Source organism: Athene noctua, chromosome 3, assembly GCF_965140245.1.
Source record: "Athene noctua chromosome 3, bAthNoc1.hap1.1, whole genome shotgun sequence".
NCBI classification, from domain to species: Eukaryota; Metazoa; Chordata; class Aves; order Strigiformes; family Strigidae; genus Athene; species Athene noctua.
This window is the reverse complement of record NC_134039.1, coordinates 74,096,024-74,110,144: the sequence shown is the minus strand read 5'-3', so window position 1 is coordinate 74,110,144 and position 14,121 is coordinate 74,096,024. Positions and strand designations below refer to the sequence as shown.

Sequence of the window (14,121 nt, the reverse complement as noted above, 5' to 3'; positions counted from 1 at the left end):
TTCACCACAACTCTCTGGGCCCGGCCATCCAGACAGTTTTTTACCCAGCGAAGTGTGCGATTGTCCAAACCTCAAGCATCCATTTTTGCCAGGAGAATGCTGTGGTAAACGGTGTCAAAGGCCTTGCTAAAGTCAAGGTAAACAATATCCACAACCTTTCCCTCATCCAATAAGCAGGTCACTCTGTCGTAGAAGGAGATCAGGTTTGTCAAGCAGAACCTGCCTTTCATAAACCCATGCTGGCTGAGCCTGAGCCATCTGGTTGTCCTCTGGACATGCTGTTTGCATTTAGTGTCTTTCTTTGTCCTATATCAGTTACTACATTTCTCTTACACAAATATTACTTCATTATTTTGTATTGACTCTCCTGGACCATGTATGTTATTTCTTTATCTGTAGTAGTATATACCACACTTCCCAATTTTTAAGTAATTTCTGCATATCTCATCAACAGATTGACTACACTTCACCAGAAGACTTCATCAGACTGGGTCAAACAGAATTTAACACTAATTACTATCTTGAACAAACTTTCAAGACATAAATGTGTTGACAAATTCCAGATGTGACAGTATTATATTCATTAAATATTTAATTACTACAGAACAGGGGGGCATGTGGGGAAGGAAATCAACTGTCTACTATTGCTACCTTTTATCCTTTAAAAAATGATGTTGCTTAGGCTAATTTTGTATCCATTTAAGGATTTTAAAACGTTTGTTCTATCATGACGTTAGGGACATTTAGCTGTTACTAGGAAGCACTACTGACAGCCTGGCAGGGAAGAAGATTCGTATCACATTTCCCCCTAAGAATTTTCATGTGATGTGCCTAGTTTCAGTCATGAGTACAGTAAGAAATTTACTGGGTTGAGACCAGTCCATGTCACTGAAGCCACCACGTCATACTAACATTTTCACGATTGCCTAAATTTTAATCCCCAAACCAATTTTTTCCCTCCAAAACAATGACTCCCATAGAAGACTTTTCCAGAATCTTACTGATACACTGATAGGAAAACTTGCTTTAATTTCCTGAATAATTTTATTCAAGACCTATTTATTTGAACACACATTTTAATGAAGTATTTTTCTATTTGTTACTCTGCATCTGTCTTCACTGTCATCTCTGACTTGACTTCACTCAAGGCAAATCCATGTGATTTACAGATTTAAAACAAGTGATCCTTTTGGCTTTTTCAAAGCCTCATCATATTTGTGGCTCAGTCATTTATTAAGACAGCCAAAACTTCCCCCTCTTCCTTCAGTTTCTAAAGGATTATTCCTCTGTTTTTAGAAGAAATGTTTATTTACCCAGAAGTATACGACCTTAAATTTCACATTGTTAAACCCACTCGGTTTGTATCATACTCACCACCTTCAAGATATTTCTTGCATATTTTCATCGAAGTATTCTTCTAAGCCCAAGGCATACAACCTTGAATTTTACACTGCAAAACTCTTTCAGTTTCTACTATACAGGTTATAAGAATTCCCATGCAGTATTTTTGCCACTGTATAATCAGTGTTCACCACTTCTGTCTTATACCAGTCTTACTTTTTGCATCCCATTCATGCTAAATAATATTTGACAAAAATACTGCCAATTTCATGATTTATCCAAGGCATGTGAAACTTCTGCCTTTTTCCTTTTCTCCTCTTCCCTTTTTGCACCATTCCACCCTCTCCTGTCTTTCAGACCACAGAACACCTTTCTGCATACTAGAAGCTGCCTTATTTCTAGCACGTTCTCCTGCAATTAACTTCCTTGTGGCTTTTCTCTTCAATCTCAAGTGAAGAAAATGTATTTACTTTCTTGAAGACACCACTTCCTCACCTTGCCCTAGGATTCATATTCGTATTTTAGAATCTGCTTTCTTCAATTAGCAGTCTGTCTTTATGGCTTTTTTGTTCACTGACTCCAACTACCTTCCAGTCTTGACTCATCAGCACAGCGTCCTTTCATCTCTCCTCTGTACTTTCTCATTATTTTTAGTCCCCACACCTTCTCTTCGAAAACCCAGTGCTTTCCAAAAAAAATCCTACAGTGTTTTTAAAGGCAGACACTAAAACAAAACACAGGAAACATCCCAGGAAAAAGGAAATTTTAAAAAAAGCAAAGAAAATACTCAGAAGGAGCTATTTCTTCATCCAAATTTGTAGTCAAATCTGAGACACACTTTGCCCCTGAAAATTCAGTGTGGTGCTACAGAGTTTTATGGAATTAAGAAAGCAACTGGACACATTCATGGAAGGAAATACTAAACAGGCTGCTAAATGCTAAGAACATCAACTCTGTGGCAAGCATTTAGGCCACAGGTAATAAACTGTAACATACACCAGACTAAACTCATCCTTTGCTTTTCAGTATTCTGTTTTTCCTGCATGTCTGATATTAGTCAGGTGGAATGAGTTTTACTGTATTATAGGAAGTATAGCAGTGGGCAAGCCCACTTTTGGTCTGACTTAACGTGGCTGTTATAATGCATTCATCAAAGGTAACGCATATCATCTGCATCTTCTACATCCTACCACTTCGTGTCTCCCCTTTACCTTTCTCTAGGGTCCCTGCCAGGGCTCTCTCACTATTAATTACTGTATTATCTCCATACTATGCAGTCTTAAAAATAAACAAAAAAACCCCAAACACCAAAACAGATGAAAATCCAGCTTCCCCCACCATCTTCTGAAAAACTCAGTATCTCAAAAATATTTGCATAGATTAGCCCTGCCCACTCACTGCTACAGTAACATCACTTTTTAAAAGCACTTCAATCTATTTGTTTTGAAACTATTACTAAAGGAATCTTTCAAAGTATTAATAAATATGCTTTCTCTTCATTATTTTTATTCAATGGAGAAATTAGAAAAAAGCCTCTTTTTTCTCCTAGCAGATTTACTTTAGCATCAATCAATTTGCCTTAGGAGAAAAACAAAAATAAAAGGCAATTCACAACAATCTTTGCCTCACTCTGCTCATCAACTTTAAAAAAAAAAGGTATAAAAAAACTCTACAGAGTGATGCATGGATAAATCAGTATTTCGAGACAGTTCCCTTACTTTGAGGATCAAATTATTTTCTGTACCTGAGGATATATTTGGAAATCTCTTTAGAAATTTAAGACCCCTACAACTGATCACAAGGGAGTTTATTTTGTTCCTCCAAAACATGCAAAAAACAAGGCTTGAATGTACTTGAAATCTGTTGGTCGTGTGTGCATCTAATTTACTCCACAATAACCCGGGAAAAGCACTCCTAAGGAGGAGGGCTACAAATACAAGTTATAGACAGCTAATTGAAAAGTACTCACCTTTCTATTTAATTTTTAAAAATGAGAGCAACCGAAGATGGTAACAGATGGTCAAAGAAACACTTGGGGAATGATGTTTACAGCTAATTTGATTACTTAAGTCAGGCAGCTTCATAAAGTGGACACCAGACAAAGGCTGGCTATTTTTCAAGGGACAAGCAATAGCTAGCCAACAGAAGTATCTTTCTGCCACCCTCGATTCATTTCTTCATCAGTTGTCTCAGGTTCCAAGCATTTTTTAGATGAGGAAGGCAACACAAAGATTGTTTTCCAGAAGCAAAGCTTTGTGCAACTGCCCAAGCCTTATATCCCCAAATCTAGAAAATTTTAACCTGTTTTTTTGTCCTTCATTTATAACACTTCTGTCCAACAATGGCAGCATATCTACATATTGCTAGACAAGTTCTATCAGGAACAGAAAAAAGCAACCTTAAAAGTACTACCAAGTATCTGTGATACTGACAGGACTTGACACATTTACAGAAGGCCCCTAAGTTTTTAATGCTATCTCAGTAAAATGTAGAACTGTGTACACACAGTTACTAGCCTTCTACTGCTATATGAGGGAGTTCTGTTTGCAAATATGATTTTGTATTCAAAAATACTTAAAACAAATTTCTAACCGTCCTGATGACAAAAAATCAGTACTGTTTATATGCCATGAACAGAAATCATTAAAGGAGATTTCTCATAATTAGATGTTTGGGAACATCATCTAAGAGTAAACTACCTTGCTTTCTCCAAGAAAGAAAAAGATTTTCAACATGTCTTAACAGCAGTCCTTTCTTTGATGATTATGATAATTGTTAAAAGAATATTGATCCAAATCTTGTATACCAAAACAAGATATTAAGAATTTTTAATTAAAACAACCACTCCAGAAAGATTTGACCCAAATACTTCTGAAATATTAAAATCAAACATTTTAACCACAAGGCTATACAAATGGTAAAATACACTGCAGTCTGAAGTGGGAGTCTGCTCTGAAAAATGACAATTTAAAGATTTTGTATTATTTTGTATCTTGAGATCACTAAATCAAATCTTTACAGACCCCCCACAGTACCACACTGCATCCCAACTACTCACAAGAAGCACTGCAGAAGACTGCAATCAGCACCATATTCATAATAAAGCTCTGTACATTTTAGTGGTTCCATAATGGGAATAAATCATAACAGAAATAAAAATAGAAACAACTTGTATCAATTACTAAAGTACATTATACTGGTACAAAACAAAGATCCCTCCTGGCCCAATATGCTTTCTCTTGAAAGAATCAGCAAAGGATGCTTAGGAAAGAGTATAGCAAAATTGTAAGCAAGAGGAATTTCTCAACATACATGACTGGATCCTAGTAATCTTAATTTCAGGGACTTTGGTAATTAGGTATAAAATTGTTCACACGTAAAGGATCTGACCTGTTGAAATAGGATGTTTCATGTTGTTGGTGTACTGTCAAACTAGAGCTAAAAGACTGTTAAATTGTGACATTAATGCATTTAACCAACACATCAGAAGATAAACTTAATATGAGGCTCCACATAAACACTAAGAAATAAGAAACAACAATACTGCCTAGCTCCCAGCAAGAGCTGCATATATGGCATTGAGTCACACTAGGTTTTATGTCATCAAAACAGGAGAAATAAAAAATCTGATTTACTTTCATGTAAGAGAGAAATTAGAATTTTATTTGATACGTGATGTTGGATCCTGGACAAACCAACAGTTACAAACCCCTTGTACAACAGTAATTGAGAAGAACAGTTACGCTCCTGTTCAAAATCTTCCCTAACAAAATCAAGACATTTAAGTTTAACATATTCTTGTATCTTTGTTCACAGGTGCCCTTAAGCAGAACATACAGAACACCAAGGATGAATGCAAGTTCCAGTTCCAGGTTGGCCAAACGCTACCATGCAGCATGAGGGAAGAGCAGACTTCACAAAAATGCTCTTCTCAGCAATGGGAAATGGACAGATCTGGATTCTCCCCTCCCTGAGCATGTTAGGAAACCAGATACTTGCCCTCGAGAAGAACATTCTATCCTGAATCAGTAAATCTATGGCATTTTGGTCCTTCCAGGAGCAAGAGAAAGACCAGGATGACAACTGTCACTCAGGAAGTCAACCAACCACTCTGATTGCTTGAAAACCACCGAAACAAACCCCACTGTAACAACACAAAGCTGATAGTTGTAACTTACAGTGAAAAATGTTGGTGGCTGTTTTGGTTTGGGTTTTTTTTAAATCTATAACTATAATTTAAGTTTAGGTACACTACAATAGACGCTATAAATTTATAACATCCATTTTTGTTAGTCTTTCTAAAGATAATGAAGCTTTCAGTGATCCATGAATTGGTACGTCATGAAACATTAAAAATTTAGCTTCAATGACCCATTAAATGTTAGATGCAATTGCAGAAGAAATCTATAAATATCTTTATACCTCTCTTGCATGAGATAATACTGCAAAGTGGTCAAAACTACCAGTTTTTCCATCTTTTATTCAGTTATACTTGGTTTTATCAGCTAAAGAGCATGAAACATCTATCAGCATGAAACATCATCTGTCAGCAACTAATTGGAAAGGAAAAACCCCTGTTCTTCAAACACAACACTTTTTCATGCAGTTTCCATCACCCTTTAACACAACTCTGAAATTCTGCTAGTTATATTATGTATCACTTAGCTTTGCTAACCTAGAAAAAAAAAAAAAAAAAACAACAAAACAACCAACATTTCAGACACTCACATGTTTGGCAAGCACATGTTTCGGGGAAAAAAGTTAACAGCCAACCAAGGCAACCAATGAACTAGTAAACCAGTGTGCTGGCATACCCATCAACAACACTGGGCAATGAATTTAACTGCACTGTATCTGTAGACAAGTGACATGCAGGCAGGGAATGGTCAGATTAAAATGAGGGAAGAGAGAAATTGTGTATCAAATGCTATTACACTTCAAGAAATCCAGGTAGATTGTTTTGTTCTTTAGAGCACTATGTATGTGTTCCATTTAAATACCTGCAAAAGGAAAGCATGGTGTAGGAACACTACACAGTCAATCAGTATTTCTCCTGTCTTTACAGCATTCAAGGTTAATACCATTTAGATGGACAGAAACATTCAAAGACACAATCCCTTTATAGATTCCTAAAAATATCTTGCTATATACATTGAGTTAAAACTTATGTAGTGAGTAAACACTGAGTATATGGCTCCTACATCACCACAAATCATTTATGGAGCAACAGTCTAAAATAGTAATGTGCTGGACAAGGCTACTTCCATGTAATTCAGGGATGGATTAAAAGCATAAAAGGAACCTACACAAGTTGTCTTATTTTAGTTTTAGTGGAATACAATGCAATCAAGAAACAATTTCTCAGCTTTCCATGACAAATTAACTCTATTTTTTTCCCACAGTTGATGGTTTCAATAGCCACTGCAGTTTTTGAATAGTCATTGTGTCAAGACTTTTCTGTAATATTCAGTAATTATAAACCTGATTTCTTTGAATGTTAAAATAAAAATCACCACAAAAAGGCTTAATTCCCCCAAAAGTACTATACTGACCACCAAACTCTGAAAAATCCACACAAGAGATCAATGGAAAGGTGCAAAAAAGCAGGTAAGAATCAAGCAATCAAGAAAGTCTTTTGGTCTCAGGGATGAAAGACTCCTACTAATAGGGCTATGAAATGCTGGGGTTTCAACCCCAAGCCCCAAGTTAAGGTCGACATCTGGGTGATTCCCACAGCCCTTCCCAAAGGGGGGTGAGTTTGCCTTTAGGCTTCCCTCCAGGGAGCGGCCGGCCTGGCAGGGAGAGCCATGAGGTAAAGGAGCCCCAGGTGTCTGCATTCAGTAAGCAAAGGTCAGGTGTCCCACTGAGGGATAAAAGCTGGGACCCCTGGCAGAAGGGGCAGTGTCTGTGTGTGAGGTGGAGGCACTGTGCAGAGTTCCCTGTTGGGGAAGGACCTCCCGCCTCCCTGGGACTGGGCTCCAGTCAGGTCTGGCTTTTGTAAACGTGGGCTGTGTAGAGATTCAGTGTGTGGCTTCCTTGGTCTGATGTGTTTGGCTTGTTGACTCGGTTGTCTCCTGTCCCTTCTATGGGAGACTGCATTTCACCATTTATTCCACCCATTGTTGGTCATGTGGTGTCATTGTTGGGGTCAGTGGGATTGATGTCGATTATGTATAATCTGACTTGTTTGTACCCCCAGTGCTCACCCATGTACTGACCCTTTTGTACCAAATACAATTTGGTTATTGGTTCATCTTTATGCTGGCTGTGTCCTTTATGATAGGCCTGAAACTGGCAAAACAGGCTATTGCCTATTTTAGTGGGAAAACACAAGAGAAAAAAAAAATTAAGAAACAGAGGGAAAGAAGTGATGATTTGGCAAAGACACTAGCAGGGTCTGATGAAAAGCTACTTGCCATTACAATCCACTGTGCTATATCCTTTACACTCTTCTAGCTCCTTGGAGGTCTTTCACATAAGCTTTACATAATAGGTAAGTAGCTCCCATGGCTATCTTCTGGAATTTCTTCAGTAAGTGGAAACAGAAGTATTGCTAAAGTATATTTTAAAATGTCCGTACCAGAATCTGCATTACAGTCAATAAATGTTAAATAAATGTTATCAAAGAATCAACTGATGAGGAAGTGTTATCGATCTGCTATTCCTCAGTAAGAGCAGCTCAAACAGCAGAGACCAAAATGCTGTCTAGGCTATGCTCTGGTTGAAAACACTTACCCTGGGGGCCTTTCCCTCTCTGCTACTGAATACTCAGACCTGCTTTTTCAAGAAGTTCTCAACACATCTCACCCAGGAAGACACACTAAAAACAGAACACAGGCAAGGTGATTGCTGCCAGGAATTAGTTATTGGATCCAGGACATCCAGACTATTCCTCCGAGTTGCCTGGCAGCCTGCACCCTATTAATGGCTGAATTCAATTTTACTACCAGAACTAGCATTCTGCAAAGTAGCACAGATCTCCTTCAACTTCAGGAATATTCAAGAGTAAACCCCCAAAACTACTTCTGTCCCTGCACATCTTGTCCTGCAGAAGCACCACACATCATTAAGACTTGACTGATGTTATCTGGGAAGTGTACCAAGACTTTGTCACCTCAAGAATAATTTTAAGACCCTAATCTCAGGAACTGGATTTCTAAGAGAGTTTTGCACACAAAACCCCCCAAAACCAAAACAAACCTACCACCCCAAAAACACCATGAAAAGAACAAACATTCATACAAAGACTTTTCTCTCTCTAAAACTGTTCTCAATTTATTTTATAACAGAAATTGTGCAATATGAATGCTACCATGGTAACAATTCACTTTATTGAACGAGAGAAAATTATCTCAAACCTGCATATCATGAAAGCATATGCAGTAAATTTAGTGCTGCCCTTTTTCCCCCTTGCTATTTTTCTTCTTGCAAAGAGAAATAGATTTTGAATTTATACCTTATAGCAAAGCAAGGCATCATTTTGCTTCTCCCTCCCACTTCTTTGTATATTTTACACCTCTTGAGTGCATGATGTGAAGGACCCAGTTACTCACAAAAAGAAAAAGGAATTAATGAATCAGAAATGCTCTTCCCCCTCCTGAGTTAAGTACAGAAGACTCCTATGTAAATGCTTCACGCATTTAAAAAAAATGAAGCCCTAAGGCAAGCACAGCACATGCTTAGTATTCACTCAGTATACTTAAACGGGAACCTTACATTTATAGTAAACCAAAAGTTATTCATCTCCAAACATAAATTAAACTTGATTTTACTGTAGTGTCCAAATATTCTTTGTGATATTATGTTTATGAACACATTGTTATATTTTATATACAAGGGGCCGTAATATTTTCAGGAGAACTGCATGGATTTAGCCATACAAATCCAATTAATCTCAATAGAAGTTGTATGGCTAAATCCCTGTGCTCAGCTTTGACATTTTGGAAGCCGTGGGGGAGGTTTTTCAAGTAGTGAGTATGTATTGTAAAAAACTCAGTTTTCTCAAAGAGAAATAAAATAGCATGGAGATACTTACAGATATCAACAAACATATTTATGTGACTGCGTCAAAAAAACCACATTCCTAGCAAAGCAGGCAATGATTTACACAAAACTCTGTTTTACAAAAAACAACAGTATTATCCTGCAGTCTGTGAGATAAAACTAATCACATGTACATACTAGTTGGATAAACTATTCTTATTTCACCTCCAGTTTTGATCTTTTTACTTCATTTGCAGTGGATCTGTCTGATAAAATGTTAATGAATTAATTTAATCTTGTGTTCACAGATAGAAGATAGCCAAAACAATGTGTCTGGGATACAAAGAATTCATGGTTTTAAAAGGTCACTTTAAAGAAGTGACTTGGAAGTGCTGTTTAAAAATATGATCTCATTTGCCACAGACCTTCCTCACTTTTGTTGGTTTATTATAACAACTTAAAGAGCAGAAACAAAAGTATTCTCATCCAACTTCAACAAAGAATGCACTGGCTATTTCTTGGTAGATTTTTTCAGTTACTAGGAAAAATTTCTGTGTACACACATACAATACAGGCTGTGCAAAATTTTAACTCAGCAAGCTTTCTTCATGGAGCTGGAACTCTCCACTCCATTCAAATACAACTTGTCATGATACAGAATTCTTTCTGAAATATAGACTGTAATGCTATGTCCTTCATAAATACACAGCCATACTACTAAATATATTAATACCTCTTATGAAGCTCTTACAGAAAATGAAAACATAATTCCAGTAGTTGAACTGATAAAACTTACAATCCCATATAAAAAAAGGGCACTCTATGCTGCCTTCCCTCTTCTCCCAAAGCCCTCAACAACCTATCCCAGGATTTTACTTCATAAATACCAACTAGCTGCTTTTCATCTTAAGAAACATAAACCCAAAACCACTAGAAATGTATGTTTCTCATACAGAAGTTGAACAGTTAAATCCCAGGAGTGTTGTAACTGTACAAAAAATAAATAATGTCTCATTTTACAATAATTTAGGTTTTGCATTTGACAGTACTTTTTGTATGAATTTTTTTTTTTTTTCAGTTCAAACATAATTCACACAGAGGCAGTAGCGACTTTTTTTAAGAAGAGAAAGTGACCATTAGGGAATTAGCTGGGCATAATAAGTGTTTAACAAGCAACTAAATGATAAGGACAAACTCACCCAACATAAGCCACCACACCGCAGTTTATTTTTCCTGTGTATGCATGGCTTGGGTGGTGGCTCACAGGAAGGCTTAGCCCACGTGCTAGTTGAAAAGTTTTATTTAAAGCTCATTATATTTCAAATTAATCACAACCATTCAAGTACTGTATCCTCAAAGAGAGGAACAATAACCACATATTTTGCCTGAAATGGATGATAAAGCTGTTAAAAAAAGTAATGTCATTAGAAGTAAAATCATATATAGCTATAAAACAACATTTTTCTGCAGAGGTATGTTCTGAAAGGCTTATAATCTGACTTAAACCAAGTTTATAAAAGCATTAGCATGTTACAAAAAATACATCATCCATTGGGACAGTATATGAAATAGTAGCCTTTCTAGCCAGCAGTTCTCCACAAAGCCTACTTTGAACTTTATTTTATATAAAAGCTGTAAATTTGGGGGTAAAGAACTTCAGTATATTTAAAATGCTGAACAAATACAAATCATAAAATGTTTAATATTTAAATAGACTTAAGAAATTGTTTTGTAGCTAAGACTCTTATCCATAAACCTTTCCCTGTGCAAAAATCTCAAACATCCCTCTTCCCATGTCTCTTACAGCCTCAGCTACTTCTATGCCCCTCACAACTCAGAATCACAGAATGGTTGAGGTTGGCAGGTCATCTGGTCCAACACCCACTCTCAGGCAGGGCCACCTAGACCAGGCTGCCCAGGACCATGTCCAGGTGCCTTTTAAGTATCTCCAAGGATGAAGACTCCACCACCACTCTGAGCAACCTGTGCCAGTGCTTGGACACCCTCACAGTGAAAAGGCATTTCCTGGTGTTCAGAGGGAACCTCCTGTGTTTCTGTCTGGTCCTGTCACTGGGTGCCACTGGAAAGAGCCCAGCTGTGTCCTCTTTGCACTGTCCCTTCAGGTATTTATAGACATCATTAAGATCTCTCTGAGCCTTCCCCTCTCCAGCTCTCTCAGACTTTCCTCACAGGAGAGATACTCCAGTCCCTTTGTAATCTTCATGGCCTTTCAGTGGACTCTCTCCAGCATGTTCATGTCTCTCATACCGGGGAGCCCAGAATTAGACACAATACTCCAGCTGTGATACTCACCAGTGTTGAGTATAGAGCAGCAACTCCTTCCAGTTTCTCATTACATTCCTTTACACTCCACAAACATTCTGCTCCTCCTGCTTCTCCACTTCTCAGTAGAAGATGTTCCACACCCTGTGCCTGGGTCTTGGTTAGGTCCTTGCTAAATAGCCAGCACCAGGTCTAAAGAAAAAACAACTTGTGCATGTGCTAAAGTCTCCTGAACAGAGGGTATGAACGTGGACACCAATTTCCATTAGACTTGTAAGACTGTCTATCTTTGAAATTTGTGTCTTTCTGTCAATTTCAGTCAGAGCTAGATAAGCTAAAAAAAGGTGTGAAGGATGTAAACAAGGTGAAAGAACTGACAGATATGCAATTGAGTGTTTCCTTCAGAAACCAAGCTAGAAGATACTCAAAAAATGAAGTAGCACTCTGAAAAGCAGATACTGTGAATATAAGATACATGCTAAAGATCATCACATTCAAACAGACTAAGCACCTGTGCGGGGCAGCCTTATCAGAGTTATTCTCAGCAACTTATGCAGTACTTCCCTGCCACGGACAAAACAATGTTTGGATGTGGAGGAACGTACAAATCTGTAAGTCAACACTGACATGTTACCCTTTATTTCAGTTTTCTTTTGTGGTGGGTTGGTTTTTTGGAGTTTTGGGAGGTTTCTTTTTAAATATAAACCAAATCCTCCTTTAAAAGAAAGAAGAAAATCTAGAAAACCAAAACAAACACAAATCCCATACACTCTCCTCTGACCAAACCTTCCTGGTGGTCTTTAATAGTAGTAGCTTGTTGAAAAAGTCAAGGATGAATACAGTCAAGTAAGTATGCAGGATCATCTATTTCACAAATAAACTGTTAGCTATTAATTCAGAAACGTAATTTCCATCCAGTTGAGTAATGAAATGATACCTCAAGTAAGATTTGTCAGAGGATAGTCATCATCATTATCTAGGTTCAGGGCTGAGCTTTTAGTCTCCAAATGCTTATTTTCTTCAAGTGACAAGACTCTCAAACTTCTGCCTGAGTGCAATCCACAAAAAAAACGTGTCTCCTTGCTTTTAGGCTGGCTCATCACCATCCAGAGCCTGAGTTACAGTTCCCAGTGGCAGAATGCAGCCTATTCAAAACAGCATGATTAATTTAACTAAAAAGAAAACCGCAAGCAGAGAGAAATGGATTAAAAAACCAACAAAACCCTATGTACATATGGTCTTATCGGTCTTATCCGAGACTTGCCTTGTTAACATTCCACTTTTTTCAGCCATAGGGTGAAGCACTTGCTGGTACTGCCTGAGCGCAACTGCTGCCTCTGACACTATAACCTGAATCCTTTCCCCTCTCCAACACAACCCAAGGCTGAATTCAGGTATTGTTCCTCCCATTACAAAGCAACTGAAAGAAAGCCACTGCCAGGTTCCCAGAAAGCCTGGAAAAGGCTTAACTGCATTTAACCCTTAGGGCTCCCTGGAACCAGCCACATGACATTCTCTGGTGCTAGGGATGCACACAGCACCGGTAACTCCCACAATCTTCACAACTGTTAAATGCTGTATTTGAGTATGCCACAGATGATACAGGCACAGAGCACAGAAATGGTGCTATGAAACAGGAGAGTTTCATTTTCTTCAGTGCAATCAGGTGTTACAATTCCATAAAGATCTAATGGCAGGACTACAGATGTAATATAGTATTATCAACTACTCACTTTGGTTTTTTCCTCCAACAAATAAATGTATTCAACTTTCCAAATTTGTCCCCCAGGTTCTCTGTAAGAGGAGTATCCAGTAATGAAAGGGACTGACAGGAAGGCAGCTGTGCCCAAAAATACACTGTTTACCATTTCAATTATATGGTCATTATTCACAATAAATATACACTGCAACATTCCTTGTGCTCAGAATGGAATGTAAAGATAGCAGTATATATGTTATGTTTATGGATGTCCAGCTTATCACAGCTGCAGCTTGGTATTTAGATCTGACAAAGAAAAAGCTGAGACAATGAAAAAAAAAAAAAGTATCTCAAGTACTGATGAAAATGACTGGCAAAACTTATTTAACCAAGAGGTTAGACTTATATTTGGAAGAAAAACACTGGTGACTTAGATTGGGTTATCCAAATACCTGAATAACAAAAGATTCCAGTTACACAAATGAAACCATCACTGAAGTCAGCTACTCAGTAAATACGTAGTCCAGACATCAGGATTTATCACAGCTGCATTTTTATCTGAAGCATTAAGTCTTAAATTAAGAATTAGGGAATGACAGAAAAAAACAGCCTATTTCAACACAAATTAAATGGTTTTCCAGATGGATACTCAAATGTTAGCTTGCCTCCTACCATTTTTCTATTTTTTAAAAAATATATTTATTAAGTATTATCACTTAATATCCCATCTTCTCTCCTTTAGCCTTACCTGTAGATTCCTACAGTGATCACTGTGTCCTGGCCTATCAATCAGTTATAATCAGGTCTATGCCTTT

The 14,121-nt window shown here is 37.6% G+C and overlaps 1 protein-coding gene across 4 annotated transcripts in view; it reads right to left on the bottom strand.

The window, feature by feature from the left end:
* ORC5 (origin recognition complex subunit 5) overlaps positions 1-14,121 on the bottom strand; it is an 81,719-nt gene that overhangs the window by 14,660 nt on the left and 52,938 nt on the right. Inside the window, exon 14 of one of the 4 annotated variants that reach the window (XM_074903368.1) lies at positions 12,660-12,752. The exons of the other annotated variants lie outside the window; for them this stretch is intronic. Within the exon in view, the coding sequence (XP_074759469.1) occupies positions 12,726-12,752 (27 nt within the window). The 3' untranslated portion in view covers positions 12,660-12,725. Of the gene's footprint in view, positions 1-12,659; positions 12,753-14,121 lie in introns of those variants that run through there. 4 annotated transcript variants of the gene reach the window in all.